The 27500-nt window shown below is 38.2% G+C and overlaps 2 protein-coding genes across 8 annotated transcripts in view; both read left to right on the plus strand.

Moving 5' to 3' along the window:
• anxa6 (annexin A6) overlaps positions 1-15168 on the plus strand; it is a 43322-nt gene extending 28154 nt beyond the window's left edge. Inside the window, exons 16-25 of one of the 2 annotated variants that reach the window (XM_053642231.1) lie at positions 407-501; positions 592-705; positions 1929-2019; positions 5209-5288; positions 5376-5429; positions 5798-5891; positions 6194-6289; positions 6394-6452; positions 8778-8915; positions 14753-15168. In XM_053642231.1, the coding sequence (XP_053498206.1) occupies positions 407-501; positions 592-705; positions 1929-2019; positions 5209-5288; positions 5376-5429; positions 5798-5891; positions 6194-6289; positions 6394-6452; positions 8778-8915; positions 14753-14812 (881 nt within the window). In that variant the 3' untranslated portion in view covers positions 14813-15168. The remainder of the gene's footprint in view (positions 1-406; positions 502-591; positions 706-1928; positions 2020-5208; positions 5289-5375; positions 5430-5797; positions 5892-6193; positions 6290-6393; positions 6453-8777; positions 8916-14752) is intronic. The other variant, XM_053642232.1, reaches the window with a different exon arrangement.
• A 5864-nt stretch (positions 15169-21032) lies between these two features.
• tnip1 (TNFAIP3 interacting protein 1) overlaps positions 21033-27500 on the plus strand; it is a 35095-nt gene continuing 28627 nt past the window's right edge. For 2 of the 6 annotated variants that reach the window (XM_053642234.1, XM_053642236.1), the window contains exon 1: positions 24383-24587. The gene's annotated coding sequence lies outside the window, so the exon portion shown is untranslated. Of the gene's footprint in view, positions 21115-24381; positions 24588-27500 lie in introns of those variants that run through there. The other 4 variants (XM_053642235.1, XM_053642238.1, XM_053642237.1 and 1 more) reach the window with 4 other exon arrangements.

The following is a 27500-nucleotide window of genomic DNA, read 5'->3' on the forward strand; positions in this document are numbered from 1 at the left end:
CAAAATTTTCTCATTGTGTTCTCTGTCTCTCTTTTTATGAATAAATGCTGGGAAAAAAAAGCTAAGTTATATGCTAATATAATTTCTAAAAATAAGCTTAACCTTGTAATTATCATCTAATCTCATAATAATAATGATCTGATAATACGTCTTATTAGAAGTAAGATCTTAGATTTTATTTTCTGCAGTTTGTTGAGACGTTTCAATTAAGGATTTAAAGTAAATGATTTAAAATTTCAAATGGGGGGCGGGGGGACTCCTTAAACAGTTATATGATCGCGATACAGTGGCCGGTAATTATTCTGGTCTGCTGTAATGTGGGACTCGGATTACTGAGTTTAAGAGCAAGGAAACATCAGCTCCTAACGTCCTAAGCAATCCCTCACACTCCTGTGTGTTTGTTCAGGAACCGACGAGGACACCATCATTAACATCATTACCAAGAGGAGCAACGCTCAGAGGCAGGAGATCAGGCAGGTGTTCAAGTCTCTGCTGGGCCGGGTGAGTCGTCCTCTTCGCTGCAGCATCTGTCCTCATGCCGTGTCACTGCCGTGTTCGGGTATGCTGATTATTATCTCCGGCTCTCTGCAGGACCTCATGGCAGACCTGAAGTCGGAGCTTTCCAAGAACCTGTGCCGTCTCATCATGGGCCTGATGATGACTCCGGCCGAGTTCGACGCCAAAATGATGAAGAAGGCCATGGAGGTACGGCAGAGCCACCGCCTTATACATTTCCTAATAGAATAGACAGCTCCGACCCTACGTTGGCTAGAAATAGGAAGTTTTGCCACCCCCGAGACTCCCTTAATTTTCTATCATGTAAGAAATTCTCTCTGTCCCGCTTCCTCTCTTCTTCCTCTCTGTCACGAATCCTCTCAGTTTTGAACTGTTATCGTGTGCTTTTAACTTTAAAGGTGTAAGGTCAGGTGTTTCGTATGTCATGTGACATTCAACGTCTGCTTTATCGATCTAAGAATCAGTCATAGTCTGTGTCCATCGCAGGGGTCAAATCACAGACAGACAGCAACAAACTTGAACGATTCATAAGACAAGGATGAGTAAAATACTACACAACAAACAGGGAGCTTGAAAACAAGAATGTAAATAACACCATCGACGGTAAATAAAATCTCGCATCACGACTGCAAATGAGCGTTTACCGTCGACATACGTACTGTAGACACATCAGTTTCGCTGGAAATGATTTTTACCGTTGACGGAACAAGCAAAGAAAAGAGTAATTTTTGTAGTTTTTTCTGAACTAAAATAATTTGTTCAATTGAGGAAAACTTTTTTAAAAAATAAATAAATAAAATAAGTATCTGCATTTCTTTCTTTATCAAAAGCTTCATTTGTTTTTTGATTCAGCGTGACTCGTAATCACTAGCTTGCTAGCTTGTTACTAGCAAAACACATGCTTTCATGGAGGGAGGTGTCCATGTTTTTTGGCCACTTTGGAACTTAAACACCCCCGAGCCTGAAAAAGCCGTCATTCCAAACGGCGTGGTAATATTTTTGCGATGAGACAAAGAATGAGCGGGGTACAAATAAACAAACCAATCAAAGACCGAAAAACACAGAACAGGTGCAGACAATCAGGTAACAACCCAGTTATAGGACAGGGGTGGAGACAGGAACAAGAAATAAAAAGCAAGGAATGTAAAAACAAAGGCAGACGAGAAGGAAAAACAAAACTACGTGAAAACAGCGCTCTCTGTGGTTGTGCTGAGAGGGAATGCGTGATAAAGTCTCTGATTTTGACTTTATTCAGCTAATCATCAAGCGGTGCGTTATAAAACTCTGATGTGAATTACTTTGCATTCGTTTTCACATCCAGATGAATTATAGCATGACGTCATTTTTCATCTTATTTCCTTCAGTGTAATGATCCTGCTTGTGTGTGTGTGTGTGTGTGTGTGTGTGTTTAGGGTGCTGGAACAGATGAGCAAGCCTTAATTGAGATCCTGGTGACGAGGAACAATCCGGAGCTCAATGCCATGTGTGCTGCCTATCGAAAAGGTGAGACATGAAGGCTGAGGAGAAATTGGTGGAACTTCTGCTTGAGACCAGGACCAGACAACTGGTGTGTGTGCGATAGAGAGCCGGGCTCGGTGCTTACTTCTGCAGAAGCAACCAAGTGCTCGTTTGCGTCGTCATATAAATAATGTGTTACACTAGTAACATCCTCCAGGGGGCAGCATCACACACTTCTAACTCCTCGCAGCTCTGAGGCGTTACAGTCTCGAGCACACCCCTGTCCACTTCCCTTTATGAATCAGGAAATGATGGGTATCATCTAGTGACGTGTGTGAGTGGCCACTTTCAGGACAAAGCTGAATGATAAAGCTGAGAAAAGGCTTGAAAGTTGAAAAGTCATTGAACGTTTGTTTTCTACTATTAAATATGCCGTTGGAGCGGCACTTGCGTTGACAATGTCCTCCTGCGACGTCAGAGCAACGCACAACCTCTGACTTCTCACAGGAGCACCAACCAGAATCACTACACACGTGACAAAATCTTTTATATTAATACATTTACTGTGTTTCATGGTGGAGTTTTCCTTTAAATGGACATTAGCTAGTGGAATAAAGCGGCGAAGTTACACCAGCTGTTTCGTATAGATGCAGTTCCTGCGGGGGGTTAGGATTAGAAAAAAACCCTGCTGAAATCAGCATGAATTCTTTGCTGATCCAAGCTGGTTTATGGTATAGAGCATCCGAAACCTCACACAATTATATATATATATATATATATATATATATATATATATATATACGCTTTAAATAAGAGGGATGTCACAAATAAGAGTAAAAGTAAAAAAAAATCGACACGAGTAAGATTAAACACTGACAAGGATGATGAGATCCATTCAATAAATTCAATACATTATAAACCATCTCATATCACATAATACAGAAGCTGCACCTCTCGTCTGCGGGGTGGAAAGTAGTTATGTAATTGTACTTTCTTACGATACTTCCTACTGTACATGGTTACTACTGTATACATAAGTATACATTGCCACAATTTGTACTTTACCTGAGTGTAATTCAGAATGAATTCTTGCATTCACACTTAGTCCCATTTCCATGAAAAAAAAAAAAAAAAAAAAGTTATACTAAATACTTCCACTTAGGGATAAATTCATAAATGTCAAATTTACATCTGCAATTGATACACTGTATTTCTGTGATGCTGCTTTGTGACGATGTCCCTTGTTAAAAGGGACTCTATAAATAAAGTCAAATCGAATTGTATTGAGTTACGCATTTTAAATCTAAATATCATGACTTAGGTGCATGTTAGCTTTATGTGTTAATGTGTTTAAAATATCCCAATCCAATCCCTACCAGTTTCTTTGAAAATCACAAATCGTCTGCTCTTATGTGAATGAAGATGAAGCAAAGCAAAGGCCAGTTGGATTCTATGACTGTCTGGAGGTGGGAAAAAAACACTTTTCCGGTGTATACTCTATGACTCCAAACCTCCGTTACATTTCTCTATTCTATATATATATATATATATATATATATATATATATATATATATATATATATATATATATATATAAAAGCTGGAAGAATGTTTCAAATGAAATGTACATTTTCGTCTTGCGTAATAATGAAAAGTGCTTTGTGTTAAAAGAAGGAAATGAAGAAACCAACATGTACAATATGTACAGTAATATCTACCACAAAGCTCAAAGACTTTTGTAAATGAGAAACTGATAGCTAGCATAATGTTAGCTAACTAAGTATCAGCATTTCAGCATTACCTAACATTATCAAACTTCTTAGAGTAAGAATGCAGTTACTGCCATTTCTTTGTTTGTGCTTTAGTTTAAAAAGACAAAATTGTGTTGATCCATAACCTGACTCTGTAGGAGCTACATAAAAAATATATATATATATATATATATATATATATATATATATATATATATATATATTATCCACTAACATTATGTCATGTTTCCACTTCCCTTCTATCTACACTCATCCATCATTGTTACATCCACGACCGTTCTACGGAAGGAAATATCTGACATTGCCTTTACACATTGGTCTGCGTCAATGTTTTCAGGGTGAACGTTTCCTACATAACGTTTATATATACGTTCCTACAACGTTACTGCAAGATATTTCTTTGTATGAATGTCTGCGTTAAAATTTTCACAATGTTGCGTTTTTGTCTAACTGGCAATTTTGTGTGTGCAAAATAATATTATCAAGCAAACCTTTTTAGAACATTGCGGTAACGTTGCAATAACATTGGTATCGATCTCGAAGGTATTTCGAGATGTTCTTCGACGGTTAGATGAACGTTACAATCTTCGAAAGTCTGTAACGTTATAGAAATAACGTTCCTGCAATGTTCTAAAAACACACATATTGCGAGCACAATGTTCCCAGTTAGACCAAAACGAACATTACGGAAATGTTCATGCAACCCTTTATCACAGCCTACAGTAGGTTTTTAGATGATTGCAGAAGTGTTATTTATTTCTTTTTATTTCTTTAAATCTTCAGTATTTGAGAACCATCTCAAATACTTAGGATAATTTTGTATTAACTTTGATATCAATCGTAAAAGTGAATAAAAGGTAAAAAATGAAATAGATAAATGCTCGAATGTGCATTATGCAAGAGCTCTTTATAAGTGGAAGTCTCGTCGGGGATTATAGGGAGGTGGATTTGAAATATTTTATTGATTTGGCAGAGAAATTCATCAGATTGCAAAGCATTCTTGGGGATATCGGGGATATTTTGACTCTCTCTCACGAGCCCTCATTTACCACACTTCACTTGCGCTGATAAAGTAAGATGGTGTAAGATGGTGGCGGGGATTCCCGTAAGAGGAAACGTCAATCAGATGTGTGTTAAAAACAGTATTAAAGCACAAGGCACCAGTAGCATGTGATGCTGCTGCTTGCATTCTTCTCATATTCTATGTTAGTGCATAATTTTAAATCCAAAGTCTAGACATTTTCACTAAGGAAACTTATTGATCTTGTGAACCAAATAAATCCCACTTTCTCTTCTTCTTCTTCTTCTTCTTCTTCTTATTATTACTATTATCATTAAAATGATCTTTAGAGAGAGTTCAGAGTCTGCTGAACCTCATACCGACCTTAAAATGCTGCTTAGAAGCATTTACATTTCAGAAAGCAGAAAGTGTTTACATTTCACCCCTGGTTTCCCACCGCAGCCTTTAAGAAGAGTCTGGAAGACGACCTTCACTCGGACACTTCGGGACACTTCTGTCGCATCCTGGTTTCCCTGGCGCAGGTTAGCCGTTAGCTCACATGCACACACAAGGTAAACGTTTTTTAATGGTTCTCTGTGATGAATTTATTACACCCCGTGTGTATGCAGGGAGCTCGCGAAGAAGGTCCAGCTGACATGGCCAAGGTTTTGGAAGATTCCCAAGTGAGTGGGGCATGAAAGATTTCACAGACCTTAGTTGTGTTAGCATGTTGTGGGGTAGATGGTGTTTGGAAAACACCACAGATATGTGTTTCGAAACCGGCTGAGTTAATTTTGGGTCCAACTGATGTCATACTTCTAAGTTTAGCTGAAAAAAGGGAAGCAAGTTGAAGTTAAGGCTTCCTTAAAGGCAGCGCTTATTAGAACATTAACGTCATCATGCATGATGGGTAAATTCTAGTGGGATCTATTTATATGATGCCGAAAGGCCTCTAATAGAGCTTTCGTGTATTTATTATTAGCAAGGAGAGAATTTTTGAGAAATCCACTTCAGAATAGGGGGTCATGTGTCAGAATTTCCTTTTTTTCAGGCTTTGGCAGATGCGTGCAATGCTGACTCTGATGAGAGGATTGATAAGTTCATGGGCATCCTGTGCACAAGGAGTTTCCCTCACCTGAGAAAAGGTAGCGCTTTTTTTCCCACAAAATATCCAGTGTTATCTGTATTAAAGGAGAACAGACACTCAGTAGAAAAGTCTGTGTTTGAGGATCTCAAGTTTTAATGAATGGGGAGCACAGAAAATCGACTGTGCATAACGTGTGCGTAACTCGACTCTGAATATGAGTAACCTTCCCGCTGTAATGAATAATCTAACTCTTTTGAAGTCACCAACTCTGAATACGACCCTGAGAAGGTATAATTTGGCCCTATTCTCTGGGTGGTAATATTATAACAACATGGCTAATTCCTGGTCTTTTCCCCACAGTGTTCCAGGAATTCGTCAAGTGCTCCAACAAGGACATTGAGCAGATCATTAAGAAGGAGATGTCTGGGGACGTTAAAAATGCCATGCTTGCTATTGGTAAGAATCTTCTTGCAAAACCTTGGACTATGAAGTGAAAAGCAGCTGGTTTGTTCTTCATCTAAGTCAGTATTTCGCAACATTGCTGTCTTTCCTTCTTTTAGTGCGGAGCGTGAAGAACCAGCCATCTTACCTTGCAGACTGTCTGTACAAAGCCATGAAGGTATGACCAGGGTCACTATAATCATATCAAACCTTTCATTTCAGTCAAGGCCTAGCGGTATATAATCTCCTCCGAAGCTGACAAATTTGCAAGAGTCACTTTTGGAGAGTATACTGGAGTGACAAAGTTACTGATGTCAGACCATCTAGTCTGACTACTATGAGTCAGACTCGTATGAGTCATGGAGTTCAAGTTCAAGTAGGCCCATTGAGCTACTGTTTAATGCTTCCCAAGCTAAAACACATTGTTTAACCATTGTATCTACCATTTAATGATGATCTTTGTGCTGCAGTGCTTTGAGAAAGACAGTCTAGATTGATTAGAATGATTAGAACGCTCCCAAGCCATTATATTAGATCCAAAACGCTCCCAATCCATTATATTACAACCAAAACGCTCCCAATCCATTATATTACAACCAAAACGCTCCCAATCCATTATATTACAACCAATTTGCTCCTAATCCATTATATTAGAACCAAAATGCTCCCAATCCATTATATTACAACCAAAACGCTCCCAATCCATTATATTACAGCCAAAACGCTCCCAATCCATTATATTACAACCAAAACGCTCCCAATCCATTATATTACAACCAAAACGCTCCCAATCCATTATATTAGAACCAAAACGCTCCCAATCCATTATATTACAACCAATTTGCTCCTAATCCATTATATTAGAACCAAAATGCTCCCAATCCATTATATTACAACCAAAACGCTCCCAATCCATTATATTACAGCCAAAACGCTCCCAATCCATTATATTACAACCAAAACGCTCCCAATCCATTGTATTACAACCAAAACGCTCCCAATCCATTGTATTACAGCCAAAACGCTCCCAATCCATTATATTACAACCAAAACGCTCCCAATCCATTATATTACAGCCAAAACGCTCCCAATCCATTATATTAGAACCAAAACGCTCCCAATCCATTATATTACAACCAAAACGCTCCCAATCCATTATATTACAGCCAAAACGCTCCCAATCCATTATATTACAACCAAAACGCTCCCAATCCATTATATTAGAACCAAAACACTCTCAATCCATTATATTAGATCCAAAATGCTCCCAATCCATTATATTAGAACCAAAACGCTCTCAATCCATTATATTAGATCCAAAATGCTCCCAATCCATTATATTACAACCAAAACGCTCCCAATTCATTATATTACAACCAAAACACCCCCAATCCATTATATTACAACCAAAATGCTCCCAATCCATTATATTACAACCAAAATGCTCCCAATCCATTATATTACAACCAAAATGCTCCCAATCCATTACGTTAGAACCAAAATTTTCCCAATCCATTACGTTAGAACCAAAATTTTCCCAATCCATCACGTTAGAACTAACACACTCCCAATGCATTTCATACTTTTAAAAAACATGTGGGTCAAGAAATGCAAGTTCACCCTTCCCACTAGACTGCTAAGCCAGTGCAAGGAATATTTTGGTCACTTTTGGTCACTTATGTTACGCCTACTGTATGTTACTGACAAAATAAAATGTTCAAATTTCACAGGAACCTTGGGGTCAAAGAAAGCTTGGGGTCCCAGAATATTCATAATGCCCATTCGGGGTCGTTTGACCAAAACGTTTGGGAATCCCTTCATAACATAATTACCAAAACCCTTCCAATGCATCCTGTTGTAATCAAACCCCCTCCCTACTCATTATATTACATTATAACCAAAACCCTTCACATGCATTGCATCATAAATTATATGATGCTAAAACTGGCTAAAACTTTACATTATAACCAAAATATATGCCCTAAACATCATGTCACGTCAACCAAAATCCTTCCAATGCGTCATGTCGCAGCAATCTGGGAATGAGGAACAGCTCAGGAAGTTGCTTAAGTATTCTGAGCTGATTTGTATATTACATCTAATACAGCAATCAGAAATCTAATACAGCAGTCCGAAATCTAATACAGCAATCAGAAATCTAATACAGCAATCAGATTTCAAGTACAAACGTGTAACTCTTAATCATGGCAGAAGATCTCTGCGACGCTATAATTTTGAACATGTGAAATTGGCCTCACACACCGCAAGGATGTTTATTGTGATATTAATACACACGCTACTTAGCTGGTATGGAATATTTTAATTGCCCTCAAGGCTACACAGGATGTTGCATTTCAAGCCACTAAAGGTCATGTCGTGTGTGTGGATTATGTGGTCTTGGGTATTAACTCGGCATGTTGTAAACAAGCCTTTAACCTCAATGTGTTTCCTTAGATTCACATAATAAAATAAACGTGCGACCATGTTGTTTCTGTCTCTGCAGGGCCTAGGAACGGACGACCGAGCCCTCATCCGCATCATGGTGTCTCGCTCCGAGATCGACCTCTTCAACATCCGCAAAGAGTTCAAGGACACTCACGATGCCTCGCTGCACGAATTCATCCAGGTAGAAACAATGGTTGTAAGTGTCCCTGTTCTTCAGAATTGTGTGTCTCTCTGTGTGTGTGTGTGTGTGTGTGTGTGTGTGTGTGTGTTGTGTATGTATGAATGAAGGACTTTTGTGCAAGACGTCCTGTTCTGTGCATGTGTGAACGTTGCACATCCTCTTTGGGGTTGAAGCAGAGGGTGGAACGGAGAGCACAGCAGGTTTCTGCGGTGTGTGTGCTCGGCTCAGCTGTTTAGGAATTTCCCCAGTGCGTTCAACTTCCTCAGCGTGCAGCGTCGGATTGGTGCAGAGCGCCGAGACAGGAAGTGCGCTCTAACAGGTCTACACCGGCTCCACCATCAAAACTCCCTTTGAAGATAAATAATAACCTGCGTTTAAAATGGGTTTCTGACTGATAGGGGTTTGAAAACGTGCAAAAGAGTGTCCGAACGAAGCGCCGCGAAACCGGTTTGATCCTGTATAGTCCCGTGAATGTCACAGACATCTTTTGCAAAAACAAAGCAAAACAAAAACTTTTATATATACGTCTTCAGTTGGCAGATGGCGCAGGAACTATTTGTGCAGAGTGTTTCGCAGCTGCTACACGCCTGTGTGTTTACATGCAGACAAAACTTCCCTGGAGAGACAAAACAAAGGCTGTGTTATGACTTACCATCCATTTTTTTAAACCAGGGTGAAAAGTCACACTACGTAGATGTTTATTGCAGTCATCGCATCTCTTTTTTTTTTTTTTTTTTTGCATTGTATCTCTATTCCAGTATTCTATACATTCAATAGGTAACACTTTCTATTAAGGTACACATATAACTAACTATCTATATTCAACCATAAAGTCATTGACGCCACTTAGAACCCGAAGAGATAACATGAAGGATTAGAACTAACAATCTTTTAAGAAAAGGTTCATTGTACATTGCCACAACTAATAATGTGATTGTTAGACATTTTCATTTAACCTACCTCCAGCGATGTACCACTACATACTGTATATTTATGAATAAAAATCGTGAACAGTCTCTAATTTGACAGTAAGTGAACAAATAACAAGACCTTAATTATGTTTCCTTGAACTTAAAATGTTAATTTTATACATTTTATACAGCATATACATCGGATATGAAAAGTCTACGCACCCCTGTTAAAATAGCGGGTTTTTTTTGTTTGTTTGTTTGTTTTTTTTTAAACGATAAATCATTTTTCGAATCGTTTTTGCCAGATTTTCACCTTTAATAAGCTCATCAAGAAAAAAAAAAAAAAAAAGCAATGGAAAATTGTTTTCTTTGCATTTTTTTTATTCCTAACTGGCAATAATAACAACAATCAAGGTTTGTTTTTTTTTTTAACAGACCCCAGTTGTTGTTTTTTTTTTTTTTTTTTTTTTTTAGTATAGGCCTTGTATAGGCCATAAGCCACTTCACAGTAAAAGTATAAATACGTTTACCAAATACCAAAATCTTTTAGAAAAAGTCAAATAAAACCCAGAGGCGGATGTCTGGAGTGACTTTCTTGTTGCTAGCTTCCTGTAAGGAGGCAAACTGAAAAGGCACACAATTTCAAGGCACAAGAGACATTTAGTGAATGTTTTTGACATAACATACCTAACCCGAGCGGTAGCGATGACTCAGTGAGGCTGGATTAAGTTCAACACATTTTTCAATAAGATGTTGTGACTCAAAATGTACGCTAGCAAAGGGTTGAGAAGAAGGTTATATGGCAACCAACACAATTCAGGTTGAAAAACAAACAGAAACATTTTAGGAGGGGAAAAAAAGGAAAGACTTTACAATAGCCTGGTTGTATAATAAGTGTGCACATCCTTTAAGTAACACTTTGTTAAAGCTTCTTTTGTGTGTAATACAGCACTCTGTAGTTTTTGGGTAAGTGTCTACCAACTCGATACATCCTGATGCAGCAGTTTTATTCCACTCTTCCTTGCAAAAATGCTCCAGGTCTATCAAATTGCAAGCTATCTCCTGTCTTCGAGTCATTCCACAGGTTTTCGATAGGATTTAGATCTAGGCTCTAACTGGGACATTCCAAAATGTTGATCTTCTTCTTCTGAAGCTGTTCCTGTGTTGACTTGGAATTTTTTGGTTTCTGAACATTATCCTGATGGAAGGTGAACCTTTTCTTCGTCTCTACCGGTCCAACAGAGGCCCGTAGGTTTTTCTCCACAGTAGATCGGTATTTAGAGCAGCTCCATAGCATGCTGCTGCCACCACCATGCTTCACCGTGGGTATGGTGGTGTTTGTTTTTTTTTGAGCGATGAGCGATGATCTTGTTTTTGCACCAAACATATCTTTTAGCATTATGCCCAAAAACTTCTACCTTGGTCTCATCAGACTGTAACATATTTTGCCACATGGTTTGGGGTGACTGTATTTACTGTATCTTTTGGGAAAAGTTAAGCAGGCTTGGGTGTTTTTTTCATCCTGCCCCCCCCCCCCATACAATACAATGAGTGAGCAGTACTTGCCAGATATTCCTACAGCTCACTGAATGTTGTCTCTTGTCGGCCTCCCTGAGAAGTTTTCTTCTTGTCCTTCTGTCGTCCTGTTCTTGGTGATGTCACTGTAATGTGTCCCGTTTTCCCCATTTGTTGATGATGGCCTTCACAGTGTTCCATGGTACATCTAATGTTTTGGAAACTCTTTTGTACCCCTCTCCTGATCATTACCAATCGACAGTCAGATCCTGTACCTGCTTTGTAAGCTCTTTGTCGACCATGGCTTCAGCAGTCAGATGAAACCGAGCTGCGAGGAAAATCCTACAGTAACAGCTGATCGTTATTTGGGGTTAATCAGAACCACTTCATTGATGACATGTGTATAATAATTACTTTTGGACGTGAGATTGAATGTGTTTGGTTAATTCTGAGCACAGTCACATGCCCCATTATAAAGCAGTATGCACACTTGTGCAACCAGATTATTACTTGTTCTTTTTTTGTTTTTCACCTGAATTTTGTTGCTATATCACATTACAGATGTGTGTGTGTGTGGGGGGGGGAGATCTGACGTGATTTTATCTTGGTTTTGCTTTCTTACATCAGAAAAACCTGCCGTTTTTACAGGATGTGTAGCCTTTTTATATCCACTATACATACAGTACACTGAGGTGCTAGTTTACTCTAAACTGCCAACCACTGTTTTATCATTTTTGGTTAAACTTCATGAAATTCAAGTTCAAGTACCTAGAATTAGAAAATCTAAGTAAGAAATATCTTTAAAATGAGCTGACTGGGATGGCCATGGCAGGACCTTGATTTTGTGGTCAGTAAAACATTTTTGTCTTGATTTTTTTTCTTCTTTTTTTCGATTAATCGGGTGGGTCGGAGCAAACCTTCAGTAGCATTTTTTCGTTTGTATTAAATATAAAATGCTCCACTGCCTTAGAGGACTTGGAGGTCGCACACTTTGTTCCTCAGTCACGTGACGATTTCGCCTCCGTCCCGTCTGATGGTCATGGAGAGAAAAGAAAGTCATGTACGGTGATTCTGGGTATTAGGCTAAAGCTAGCGGCGTCGCATTACGTGCTATGACGCCATATAGCGGCTTATACTTCCGGTTAGTAAAAAAAAAACCCGCTAGTGTTCCATTTGACATGATATTACCTTTCTAAAACCCACACACTAGATGGTAGAGTATATAATGCATAGTGTAATTGTATACACTATGCATTATATACACAACTTTAGTATTCACTCTCCGAAGCGTGTTTTCGGAACAGAAGTAACGTAATGAGTAAATCTCCCCCGTGCCGTACGCAGACCAACTAATCCATAATGAGATTCATTGACAACAATTTTCATAATCGATTATTAGCAATTTTATCGATTAGTTGTTGCAGCTGTAATTGTGATGTATGTTTTGGATCATTGTCCTGCTGGAAGATCCAAACACGGCCCATTTGAAGCTTTCTGTCAGAGGCAGTCAGGTTTTCATTTAATATCTGTTGATATTTGATAGAGTCCATGATGTCATGTATCCTAACAAAATGTCCAGGTCCTCTGGCAGAAAAACAGCCCCAAAACATTAAAGATCCACCTCCATATTTAACCGTGGGTATGAGGTACTTTTCCATACGGCTACCTCTCTGTGTGCTCCAAAACCACCTCTGGTGTTCATTACCAAAAAGCTCTATTTTGGTTTCATCTGACCATAGAACCCGATCCCATTTGCAGTTCCAGTAGTGTCTGCAAACTGAAGACGCTCGAGTTTGTTTTTGGATGAGAGTAGAGGCTTTTTTCTTGAAACCCTTCCAAACAACTTGTGGTGATGTAGGTGACTTCGGATTGTAGTTTTGGAGACTTTCTGACCCCAAGACACAACTAACGTCTGCAATTCTCCAGCTGTGATCCTTGGAGATTTTTTATCCACTCGAACCGTCCTCTTCACAGTGCGTTGAGACGATATAGACACACGTCCAATTCCAGGTCGATTCATAACATTTCCAGTCGACTGGAACTTCTTAATTATTGCCCTGATGGTGGAAATGGGCGTTTTCAATGCTTGTGCTATTTTCTTATAGCCACGCCCCATTTTGTGAAGCTCAACAACCTTTTGCCGCACATCACAGCTATATTCCTCGCTCTTACCCATCGTTATGAATGACTAAGGGAATCCGGCCTACGTGTTACCTCATATTTATACCCCTGTGAAACAGGAAGTCATGGTCGAACAGTTTCCTGTTCCTAGTCACCCAGGTGTACAAAAAAAATGTAAAATATCAATGGGAAAATTCTTCAAATATATTTTTCTCATATGAATTCATAGGGGTGTCAGTAAATGTTGCACACCTATATTTAACAAAGATATTTTTTCATAAACCTGTGTTGCGTTTGCGATTGGTTGATATCCGTGAGACCAGAGAATTATTGTGAATTTTTTTTTTTTTGAACAAAATATCAACAGGTTAAGCAATCAAGCCAGTTTTTCTCAGCCTTCTTTGCTCATATTTACCGAGGGTGCCAATATTAGTGGAGGGCACTGTAAAACAGATTCGATTTAGATACAAAGTACAAAGCAAATGAAATGCACTTAGTGTCTAATGGGCATGCAAATGCAAGTGTAGCACTGACATAATGCAATGAAGCGACCGTGAGGTAGGAGAAAGAAAAAGATGACGACTTTATTTACACTAATAATATCTTAACAAACACAAGTTGACCATTTTTACAAGTGGCATTTTCTTTAAAGGATGTACAGACTGTACTGTATATCTCCATTCTCACTTAGAAATGACCGAGAACATAATTATTCACATTATTCTAACAGCAAGCAGCCCTGGATTACTGTCACTAGATGTTTTAAAATGGCCTGGAGGACTGGAAACGTTCACAAACGTTATTGCGTATTATTTGTTTGTTCGTTTGTTTGATTGATTGATTGTATGATTGATTGATTATTCTTATTAAAAAAAAAAAGAATTCTGTGAAAATTCATATGTGCACAATTTTTCCTTCCTAAAGAAATAGATACTCAAATATTCATATCCTCGCTTGAAATGACATCAGCAATTTACAATAAAACAACAACAACAACAACAACAACAACAAGATGTCAAAACTGAAACTATATAATCATCTGCAGATTTAGTGGAAAAATTCTGGAAAGCAAATGTTGTACGCTGTATTTTATTTGCCAAACTTATCATTGCGTAAAAAGTAAAAAATATATGTATACTATATATGTTTACTATATATGTATAAGAACGAAAACATTATAAAGCTGTTTTTTTCTTTACAGGCTTCACCTGTTGTGCTTTAACAAGTTACCACAACTAAAATCAACGTTTTTCTTTTTTTTTTTTTTTTTTAAACTACTTTACTGAACTAATGTCGTGTTTCCAGGGAGACACGTCAGGAGATTACCGTAAAACCTTGCTAATCCTTTGCGGTGGTGAGGATTAGAAGTCTGAGCCGTGTCGAGTCAGCAGACGCTACGCCATGATCCCGTCTCCTATCACCTAACCTGATGTGCTGCAACCGCCGTCGCCACAGTTATGCCAAATGACCTTTGACCTGCGCACTCCCCAGCTCCACCCTGCCCTATTCACTGTGTCTTGTGAAGTGTTTTTATTATCATTTTTTTTTTTTTTTTTTTTACAGTTTTACTCTTTCGTGTGTAGATTTCATGAGATCCTCTGGCTTCTTGTGAAGATGGAGTTGAAGCGTAATTCCTCCATCCACCAGTGCTTTTAAGTAATCAAGCTCAGAATAACGTCTCACTAACGTGAACAACGAAATAAAAAAAACCCTCGATCCTACTGCTGTCAAGTTTCGTTCTTTTGTTTAACGACTACTGACAGGGCTACATAAAGCTACGTAAAGTGAAACATGCGTCTACTTTATTTCTGTAGCCAGGCATCAACACATACAGTACAGTAAAATTTGGATCTGGCATTTTAGTGCCACGTACTGTAAATGGCTCACATTTGAATTGCTAAAAACATGAACGTGGGAATTTTATGCTAACAAGTAGATCTACACACACGTAAACCGTATATACGTATGTGTGCATGCATGTACACACAGTACTGTGCAGAAATTGAGCTCTTCGCTAGAAATTTTGCCTTCGATTTTTATTTTATGTCATCTGTATCCTAAAACCTTATGTTTCTAAAGCATTCATTTTGTAAAAAAAAGAAAAAAAAGAAAAAAACAAATTGTGTTATGTCAGTAAACAAAAGGAGTTAATAGACTGTAAGAAATAGACCACTTTTACAGGCAAATATTGATCTGATTAAATTTTCTGTTGTTTACTGTCTATTCACGGTTATTTTTGATATTTAAACATATTTCATTTCGTTGTGTTTGAAAGCATTTTCATTTCATTACACGTGACTAAAACTTTCGCACAGTACCGTGTATGTCTGGATTTCGGCTTCTTAACTATTTCAAAGCTGTGTAATTTTGCTACCTGAAAGTTTGTAAGTTTATATCTGCACGTTAAATACTCTACACTTGCCAAATCTAAGTAAGAAATACTGATGTGAACCGAGAACTGTTTGCGACTTTCTATTTTATTGGGGGGAGAAAAAATCTAGAGCCTAATATAAGGCTGATCTGAGTCACTCTAATTAGACATTTGTAGCACATGATATATATTTGTTTATGCAGTTGATTTGTCTAATTTCAACAGTCAGACCGATCTCGGCTTACGGAAACTGCTTCGTAAACTACTTGCACTTTTAATAATGAACTCCATTACTGTCACATTAGCATGTGAGAGTGGACGGTGAAGAAACCTTTAAATACAAGGATATAGGTATTTCATTCGATGTAACACATGTTTATTTTATTATTATTATTATTATTATTATTATTATTATTATTATTATTATATATTTATCCAATAGTAGGTAAACTGTAATCAACTGTAATGTTGTAAAATAAGGCCCTACCGTAATACCCTACAAAATCAATATACAGTAAATATACAGTATACTGTCATTTTTCAGAACACACGATACGTTCGATCGTTGAGGTGGTTGGGCGGTAACGGCAGAAGACCACAGAACAGGAATCAGAGACTACAGTAGGCACAGACTAGAAACCTGACAGTTAAAGATTGGAGAAATGTCACCCGGTCTTTCCTGGGAATGCTGGCCACAAATCACAAATACTTTTCAGCCATGACAACTCTCAGAATGAGATTAACAGCTTTTATTGATATGAATGGAGTGGAAGTAGGTTGGGTCTTGGCGTATCTTTGCTATTGAGCGAGTATGAATTGTAGTTGCTCTGATAGAGATAGAGAGATGAATACATAGAGATGTAGAGAAGCATGGTACTGCTGCATAGGGTACAGAAGGAGAAACCTCCCTGTAGCAGATCTATACAGTGGTGCTGGGAATGAGGAGGGTAGGATGCGAAATCTCGTAGCACACGTAGAGGCTGATGCCAGAGAGAGAGAGAGAGAGTCCAATGTAGCATGTACCCAACAAACAAAATGACGTCATCACCTCACCATGACCTACAGTAACTGAATGTCTGACATTGGGCCAGTGTTAACCAGGTGGATTTAAAGGTGAGTGAAAGCGTCATCCTTGGTGGCCCGATGGACAAAATTATGGTGGCCCAACACTGACACCCAACCTTGACCCAACCAAATGACCAGCCTATTTAAAGCGTCAACATTTTGGATATATGTCCAATAAAATACACTACATGGCCAGAAGTTTGTGGACACCTGGACATCACACCCGTATGTGTTTGTCGAACATCACATTCCAAATGAAGTCCCCTCCTTGTCGTTATAATAAGCTCCACTCTTCTAGATTCTGGAGCGTGGCTGTTGGGATTTGTGATCATTCAGCCATGTTGGGTGAGGAGACTCCAGTTCCAGTGCATCTCAAAGGTGTTCAGTGGGGTCGAGGTCTTCATGGAGCTCGCTTTACGCGCAGGGGCATTGTCATGTTGGAACAAGTTTGGGCCTCTTATTTCCAGTGAATGGAAATTGTAACGCTACAGCACACAAAGACATTTCTATACAATTGTGGGCTTCCAACTTTGTGGCAACCGTTTGGGGAAGAACAACATATGGGCGTGATGGTCAGGTGTCCATGTACTATTGTGTTGTGGATTAGCTATAATACTTAGATTAGCCCCTACTAACTATATGTGTTGTGAAATTACTATTTCCCAGCTGCATCATTTGGGAATTTCAGTCACTGTGAAAATCTCCCATGTTGCAATTTTATATCAAGAAGTATAAAGTGAATAGCATTAGTTTAGCTTTTGTGCTAATCTCCATTTTACCATGACTGAAATATAGTATACACACACACACACACACACACACACACACAACTTATCAGTGGGGATTTGTTTCTGTCTGCACTCACGGCTGAGATAAGCAGAGCAATCCTCTTCAATCACTACCTCTATTTACATTCGCACCTGACAGAGAGGAAGCAGAAGGAGATGCTTTGACCCGAGGAAATTCCCTGCTGCAATTCATCTTTTTTTCCCCCCCTCTATATGTAATGCCGAAATCTCAAATTATCCAACATGATCACTGTGTGAAAGTTCCTTGTGGTTGAGAATCGGCGTTGTTAGACATTTTCTCACGTTTTTCATTATTAACAGACCATTATTATGTCAGTGCTAAGCTTGTGAATGCAGTGTTATACTTAATAAACGTGACTAAATAAAGGTCTGTGCTATCACAAAGTATTTCAGAGCAATAACCTCACTAGTCATAATGTTTAATGATACTTAACGTTTCTGACCGTGTAGATTATGCCTGACCCTTTAAAAAAAAAAGAGGCCCCCTATATACTTTGTTTGTTTGCTCTTGTGTGTGTGTGTGTGGTCTGTGTGCTCATTGTGAATTGGTGTAAAGAGTCATTTGCATGGATTTTTGCAGAAGTGGAAAATTGTACAAAGCTAAATTGTCATATAAACCATTTTTATGACGAGCCACAGCCTTATAAGTTACGATGAACCTGATAACTGCACTGTAACGTCTGGACTTTTCTATCTCATGTATTTGCGCGCAATGTCTGCACTTAATTACATCTTGACTGCACTAATATATCTGTATATTACCGTACTGCTACAACTTTAAATACTTTCATATTTAATGTCTGTGCTTACAATCTTTTTTTCCCCATATGCAATGTGTTTACCATTACATTCTCTTCTATCACCACGTCTATCTACATTCGCACCTGACAGAGAGGAAGCAGAAGGAGGTGCTTTAACCTGAGGAAATTCCCTGCTGCAATTCATCTTTTGTTCTAAACATAATGGAAAAATCTGAAATTATTCAGCATTATAACTGTGTGAAATTTCCTTGTGGTTGAGTGTCAGTATTGTTAGACATTATACTGTAATGTCTGTACTTCTGTTCTGTAATGTCAGTACAATAATGTCTGCTCTGTAGTATTAGTACTGTAGTGTCTGCACTGTAATGTCAGTGCTGTAATGTGTACACTGTAATGTCAGTGCTGTAATGTCAGTAGTGTGATGTCTGCACTGTAATGTCAGTGCTGTAATGTGTGCACTGTAATGTCAGTACTGTAATGTCTGCACTGTAATGTCAGTGCTGTAATGTGTACACTGTAATGTCAGTGCTGTAATGTCAGTAGTGTGATGTCTGCACTGTAATGTCAGTGCTGTAATGTGTGCACTGTAATATCAGTGCTGTAATGTCTGCACTGTAATGTCAGTGCTGTAATGTGTACACTGTAATGTCAGTACTGTGATGTCTGCTCTGTAATGTCAGTACTGTAATATCAGTGCTGTAACGTGTACACTGTAATGTCTGCACTGTAATGTCAGTACTGTAATGTCTGCACTGTAATGTCAGTACTGTAATGTCTGCTTTGTAATGTAAGTACTGTAATGTCAGTAGTGTGATGTCTGCACTGTAATGTCAGTGCTGTAATGTGTGCACTGTAACGTCAGTACTGTAATGTCTGCACTGTAATGTCAGTGCTGTAATGTGTGCACTCTAATGTCAGTACTGTAATATCTGCACTGTAATTTCAGTATTGTAATGTCTGCACTGTAATTTCACTATTGTAATGTCTGCACTGTAATGTCAGTACTGTAATGTCTGCACTGTAATTTCACTATTGTAATGTCAGTACTGTAATGTCTGCACTGTAATTTCACTATTGTAATGTCTGCACTGTAATGTCAGTACTGTAATGTCAGTATTGTAATGTCTGCACTGTAATGTCAGTACTGTAATATCTGCACTGTAATTTCACTATTGTAATGTCAGTACTGTAATGTCAGTACTGTAATGTCTGCACTGTAATGTCAGTACTGTAATGTCAGTAGTATAATGTCTGCGCTGTAATGTAAGATCCTGTTTCAGGTTTTGGCGGATCCATACAGCTCTAATATCTGTACCATCGAACACAACAAGTAACATTTTCATTATCTGCATAAGAGCAATGAAATTTGATTTAACTACAGGAGAGTTCGTTCCAGTTCGGTAGAAACATGCCTTTCAGTGCTGAACAGAACTCTGAGGCACATTTAGTCTTGACTTTTGTATCAAAGAGGCCCTTCACATCTGCATCTGTGTTTGTATGTGCATGTGTGCTCAAGTGCACATTTTCGTGTGTGTGTGTGTGTGTGTGCATGCTGTTGTCAGACCATCTTTGAGTTAAAAGAGGAAAGAAGAAAAAAAAACTTGTGAGCCTAGGAAATCCCCTGCACTGGGCCAACATTCCAGACAGCATTGATTATGCAGCAGCAGCAGCAGCGAGACCAATGTGCGATTAGAAAGAAAAACGCAAATAAACCATCAGGATTGTGTTTTCAGCTTGACCTATATGCCTGCAAACACACATGCACACACAGAGAAATAAAAAAAGAAGTGTGCAACAAAATTTTAGTATCTTCTACTTCACTCACACAAATATATATATACATATATATATATATATATATATATATATATATATATATATATATATATATACATGCATACATACAAAGTGCCCTCCACTAATATTGGCACCCTTGTCAAATAGGAGCAGTGAGCAACGAAGGCTGTGAAAAATGGTCTTTATTGTTTAACCTTTTGATCTTTTGTTCAAGAAATACATATAATATGTATACTTCTTGTGAAAATAATGGCTTAGCATTTCAAGACGTTTACAATGAATGTGGCTTGTTTTATTTTCATTTAATTTTAGTAGGAGTCATTCTTAGTGCTTCCAAAAACATAAGCCGGTTAATGTGTGACTTTAAATTCGCTCTGAATGAAGTTACATTCCTGAACCATCTGCTTGTCAAAGACCTATAGAAAATAATTTACTTACTGTATTTAATTTGGTGCTTTTGGAGCTTTTGTTCAAGTACTTTCTATCTTTCTTGCACTGGAATAGGCATCATGTTCAATTTTGCACAGAACTAAGAGTCAGTATGCATAATCCACTCAGACAAACGGGTTCAACCTTGGGCTGTTATGGTAAATGTTTCCTTCTTGGAGTCATACCATACCATGATAAATGTGGAGTATGCCCATGCTGATCCACACACACACTGTGTTAACACTTAACCAGGCAGACTGTTGAGCAAACAGTAGGTCCCCCCTCCTTTTTTCTTTTTCTTTTAGAGCTTAAAAAATATCAGGGCCCTACCACTGTGTGGGAATTCCCCCTTTTTGTCGAAAAGCACAGCTAACACTTCCCCAGTGCCACCAGTTTCCTTAAAATACGCCTCACGGATGCAAGGGGCTCGAGGAGGTGAGTGCTGTGTGTGTTTGTCTTTGTGTTTGTGTGTGTGTGTGTGTGTGTGTGTGTTATGAATACAAATTGAAGTTATATAGACTTTTTCTTGGCTCTTTAATAGAGATACAATTCCATTTACATTCACTATAGTCTAGTATTATTCGAATATAGTACTTAACTCAGTACTGTATATATGTGTGTATGTATATATATACATATATATATATACATATATGTGTGTGTGTGTGTGTGTGTGTGTACGAATGTATATGTATTGTGTATGTACGTATGTATGAATATAGTACTATATATATATATATATATACATACATATATATATACATACATACATATATATATATATATATATATATATATATATATATATATATATATATATATATATATATAAAGCACACTTAAGTTAGTTCTTTCTGTGGTGCTTTATGGTCAGTTTCCTACTATATCTTTATAGCAATTATGAGTGTTACCTAAACTACACACTCACCACATTACCCATTACCTGTCATGTTAGTAATAGACATACAACAGCAGCTTTTGTATAGCCATAGCTAACAGCAAACTGTTTTCTTTCTACTTCTTGGTTTTTAAAGTCAATGTTGTGATGAGAAAATTGGTGTAGGGGGATGCTTGCAAGGTTGAAACTTGTTTTTGCCTCAGTTATACAGAGAAATAATGTCACTGGAAAGCCTGGCATTGAGTTACAATCAACAAACAGAAAGATCTTTCAGATGCATGATATAGACTGATATACTGAAATGCCACTGTGTTTAAATCTCTACAGATGTATTTAATGTACTAAACCTCCTAAAGGAGCAGTATATTACAGTAGAGTCGCTCTACATTTTCACCCTTTTCACTCACAGCTTCATTGTTCTGCACTGTCTTGGGTGGAGTTACTAGATTATATTTAGTGTTATTAAGGGTTAGAAATGTAAAGGGCGTGAAGACTAGAAGCTCAGCACATGATGTAATTGCTATGATTTATTTTTTTTTTTTAAAAAACAACCCCATTTCATCAGTTCATTATGTAAATATAAAGTAGTATTATGCTTTATGCAGTATTTATACATATGGAAAGCTACTGCGGGCTTGAAATCCACAATCAGTGTTAGTTTATAAAGTCCAGATTTTGGTTGATGGATGGTTTCAGACTTACACACCTCACTCCTGCATCGTTTTCCGCGTTACTGGATCATGAGTCTTATGGATTTGAACTAAAAAATTGTAAAGTAGCATGTTAGTATTCGGTCGAATGTACAGTTTCATCAGTTAAAGATAAGCATTTTCTTTTTTATACCAGTCAACAAAAAAAAAACGTTTTAGCTGAGAGAATTCCTATCATGCTAAACGTGATTCACACATTTTTCACGTGTTTATTCTTTTGTTCACATGTTAATATTGTACATGATGTCATACATGATTACTTCAGCTCTCATCTGCAGTTTCAGAGGCATAACGTGTTATAATACACTTTTGCTTGTCAGATTTCTTTTTCTTTTTCTCTTTTATTTTCGTAACCTGTGATCAGACTCCACCAGATGTCAGTGTTTACGTGACATCTCACACATGGCTTTGAAAGAGAGCTTTGCAAAGTCATGCTGTACTGCTGACATTTTAAGCTAATGGAAATCATATGACAGTACACTTAGGAACTTTAGGGTGTTAAAGGATGTTACAAATTGTCTAGATTTAGATCAGTGCACTATAAAATTGGTCCTTGATGACATTTGAACGTAAAAAAAAAAGAAAAAAAAAAGAAGAAGAGTTCATTAATTACATTTCTTTTCAGTTGAAAAGTCCTAGTTGAACTTCTTCAAAAATATTAGCCGGTTATTTTATGTTGGCTGAAGGTTGAATTAGTCCCAAATGTGGAGACGCAAACAGAAATAGTAATGCGAATGTGACCAAAACTGTCTGAACACACAAAACTGTTTGAAACAAGGCCACAGATATGGCAAGTGAATTTAAAAGAAAAGTAAAACAAAGCTAAAGTCAGTCAAATTTCATCCATACTGTTTATGACCTTGGGCTGGTGTAAAAAGATACTAAGGCTAAATGTGTTTACTAACAGGATAATCATCAAAAATGATATGATGCGGTTCAAGATGTGGAAATTAGTTCAAAAAATGCAACAACAACAAAAAAAAGTTTCTGTAGTCTGTAGCGCTTTTATTAGGACTGATAAATCATTACTAAGTAACATCAGAGGAACTTTCAGAGGAATTTCCACAAAATTAATGTTGCAGCATGTCTTCAGGAATGGACGTGTACTTGAAGCTGTGTATTTAAAAAAAAAAAAAAAAAATCTAATCAATTGGTCTAATCTCTTGAGTTATGTGCATTGTTATGTGACTTGAACAGCACAAGGTGGTGATCACAAATCTAACCTGACATAATGATTATAGTGTGTTATTTTTACTGCTCATATTTTTAATGGTGACAAATTCTCAAATAATTTACTATTGACTAATAGTGGGCTCTACACGTTTACGTCACTTCTGAAATTTCCTGGGAACGAGCTTCTTGGCCAAATAACAACATCCCTTATCGGAGTTACTGAGGAATTACTTAATCCAGCTTTCTCCCTGTTCCTCTGAACATGGATCATCAAACATGCATCAGATCAACAGAATGTAGATTTAATGTTATACTGAAACCCCAGTGTTCAGAAAGTGACATTCATAGAGGTTTTTAATTGAGGTATTTGAGTTGGTCAGGTCAAATAACCTCTAGAAATAAAATTACTCATGGGAAAATGAGGAATTGAAACAATTTTCATATTTATATCTTTCGTTCTCAAAATGATGTATAGCCACAAATATTATTATTATTATTATTATTATTATTATTATTACTATTAGTAGTAGTAGTAGTTTGTTCATATTAGAGTTATAAATCTAATCTAAAGCTCAATATTTAGTGATTTAAGTGCTCCATGGATCATGACTCCAAAAAATAAATAAAATATTCATTATATAGTTTACATTTTAGGATTATAATAATATTACCCTGTGTTTTATTTATTTATTTGTTTGTTTGTTTGTTTGTTTAATTTATCTAATCTAATCTGTTTATTAGATTGAAAAGAGGTGCAAAAAGATTAAGAAACACATCATTAATAACACTTATAGTATCCTATTAAAACGGAAAAAGGCAGCTGTGACGCCTGAGACACTGTCTCTTTAAATATGCTAATGATCTGGAAAAGGACGCACACTATTGGCTCGCTGATCAGTGAACCGCAGCTGTTTACATTACCGCGAGGAGGAATTTCCCCCGGTTACCATTGCGAAACGCGACTGGGCGTGACTAGGGACAATGACCAATCAGAGCGTAGAGACATGACCCAGGATGGGCGTGTCGAAGGCGTCTCTATGGCGGAAAAATGGTGACGCCCACGGAGGCACTTCCGCACAATTCTTTTGCTCCGCTCCGAAAGCTCGTCGGAGATTCAGCTGAGAAAGGTAGTGAAAATATTGCGGTGTTTATTTTATTTGTTTAATAGTAACTCGTGCTGTGTGGTTAGTTTATGATCTTATTAGGTGGATTTCGATGTATTTGATGGCTAAATCAATCAGAAACAAAGAGGTGTTATTGCTAGGTAGCTAGCTAGCATGGCATTACGGGTAAACACATCACCTGTTGTTAGACGGATGCTAAGCTAACCGTTTACTGTGCACGGTCAGTAACGCAGTTAAAGCGCTCTCTCTCTCTCTGTGCATGTGTCTCTGTCTGCGTGTCTCTCGCTCTCTCTGTGTCTCTGTCTGCGTGTCTCTCTCTCTCTCTCTCTCTCTCTCTCTCTATGTCTCTGTCTGCGTGTCTCTGTGTCTATCTGTCTGCGTGTGTCTGTCTCTGTCTGCGTGTCTCTCTCTGTCTGTTTGTGTCGTTTTCTGTCTGCGTGTCTCTCTCTGTCTGTTTGTGTCGTTTTCTGTCTGCGTGTCTCTCTCTCTGTGTCTCTGTTTGCGTGTCTCTATGTCTGTTTGTTTGTGTCTGTCTCTCTGCGTCTCTCTCTCTGTCTGTTTGTGTCTGTTTCTGTCTGCATGTCTCTCTCTGTCTCTCTGTATCTGTCTCTCTATGTCTGTCTGTGTCTCTCTTTCTGTCTGCCTGTGTCTCTCTTTCTGTCTGCCTGTGTCTCTCTGTTTCTCTCTCTGTCTGTCTCTCTGTCTCTCTCAATGTCTGTCTGTTTCTCTGTCTGTCTCTCTCTCTGTTTCTCTCAATGTCTGTCTGTTTCTCTGTCTGTCTCTCTCTCTGTTTCTCTCAATTTCTGTCTGTTTCTCTGTCTGTCTCTCCAGCGCTCTGGGTGTTATTTCAAATTTATTATGGATGAAAGAAATGCTGTTTAGAAATCTGACATCTTCTGTAGTCACGTAATGGGTTTCTGCTGTAAAAGGCATGTAATAATATTCCAGTAAGGGTATTTCGTGAACCGGAATCGTTTTTTATTAAAATATACATCATGACATTAGCGTTGTAAGCTTCCGTCTGAGTGAAGAACCAGTCTGAGACGTTAACGTTTTATACAAAACTCTAAAGCAGAAAATCAGTAAATGTAATAAATGTATTGGTCTGAACATGTTCCAGCTGTTCAGATAGTATGATGATTATTCAGATGTTCTAGATGGCCAAGTGGACATTATTTATAGGATTTGACGTATATACACACTTTTTTGAGGTTTGGATTAAACCCTTTAAAATCAAGCAACCAGTGAAATAGGCTGATGACTGTAAGAACAATGGACCGTGGTGGTTTGTGGTGTCACTGTGGTAACAAATATATAAAAAAATAAAAAAGATGAGAGCACCTGTCTAGAGCTGTAGTCTACTAGGGATGTCACGATACCAAAAATCTAGTAGTCGGTACCGATACCACCGAAAGAACGTGATAGTCGATACCACGGTGTGGTTTAAAAAAAAATAATAATAAATTAAAAAGAAAAAACTCCTGAGGACATCCTCCTCTGGCTGACAGAGAGCGACGGGGGCATTTTAGATATCAAACGCTGTCTGACGATGACTAATAGAACAGTGCTAAATGCTAATAACAAGTGCTAAGATGCACTCCTAAACACACACACACACACACCTTGTACTCTGAATGCTTTAGTTTAAATTCACTGATATGGTGGCAGGATGAAAAGATTTATTAAAAGCATGAGCATTTGAATAATTATTAGTGACATGAGGCTACACGTTGCTGACAGGACACGGGCTGAATGGCGATGCGTGGTGGCCCATTCGGAGGTAGTTTATAACACTGCAATGCGTTAGCGTCGTTAAGAAATAACTGGCTATCGCTAACATTACACGGAGCATAACGTTAGCTGGTTTCACGGCTACGATGCCAGCTGCCTCAAACAAACATAATACAGGACCGTCTTTCAGGTGCTTCGCCAAATTCCAGGTGTTTCCCCGCTTTGTCTGAAATGAACGATAGCATCGGCTGCACAGCGGAAAGCAACGCTACCTTTCCGCTCAACGAGCTTTCCTAAAACGAGCTAAGCTTGTTAAGCTACGCTAATCCTGTAGTTTTTCCTGTGTGCGTGTAGGCGTTCTTCTTCTTTACCGCTTGTGGACGGACTAAAACACTTACGCGTATTTGCTGCCCCCTTCAGTTCCGGAAGAATCGCAACCACGGTACCTACGCTACTCCGAAAAACAATTCTTCACGTTTTAAGAATGTCGGTACCGACAGTGTACCGAAGTATCAGTTCTCGTGACATCCCGAATAGTCTACACTGCATTGTTAAGGCCAAGACAAGGACTAGCCAAGACTGAGTCAAGATCGAGTCTTAAGGAGGTCGAAGCCATGTCATGACCGAGTCTTAAGAACGTTAGTCAAGTCAAGATCGAGTCTTACATTGAAGTCAAGTCAAGATCGAGTCTTAATGGAGGTGAAGCTAAGTCAAATTTGAGAAATCCTTTGTTTCAAGCCCAGGCCTTTACATGTTGGCTTCATTCGTTAATTGTGCCAATGATTAAGCGATTTTACAGAAGCAGGAATTCCGTCCGGTTAAAGTTTGTGCGCGCGAAAAGAAAACCCAAACAATATTTTTTACAAACTCTCAGATGAGACCGGAACCAGATTTAGCGAGGCAAGTCCAAATACAAATGGCAGTCAGTCAGTCAGAAACAAGTCCAAGTCGGTACAGAGAACGTCTCGAGTCCTACAGCCGCGCTCCGGCTGCCGTGCTTTCTGGACCTCGCTTTGAGAAGCACACCTTTCAGTAAAGTACCGAAATTTACATTTACAGCAAAACAAGACCTACGCTTCAAATTTACATCAGGGAAATTCCGAGACCGGTCCTGGAAAGTTAAAAACCCGAACACCGATGGAACAAACGCAGATAGAAACATATTATTATTCTTCTGTAAAAATC

This window comes from Ictalurus furcatus, chromosome 14 (genome assembly GCF_023375685.1).
Source record: "Ictalurus furcatus strain D&B chromosome 14, Billie_1.0, whole genome shotgun sequence".
Lineage (NCBI taxonomy): Eukaryota > Metazoa > Chordata > Actinopteri > Siluriformes > Ictaluridae > Ictalurus > Ictalurus furcatus.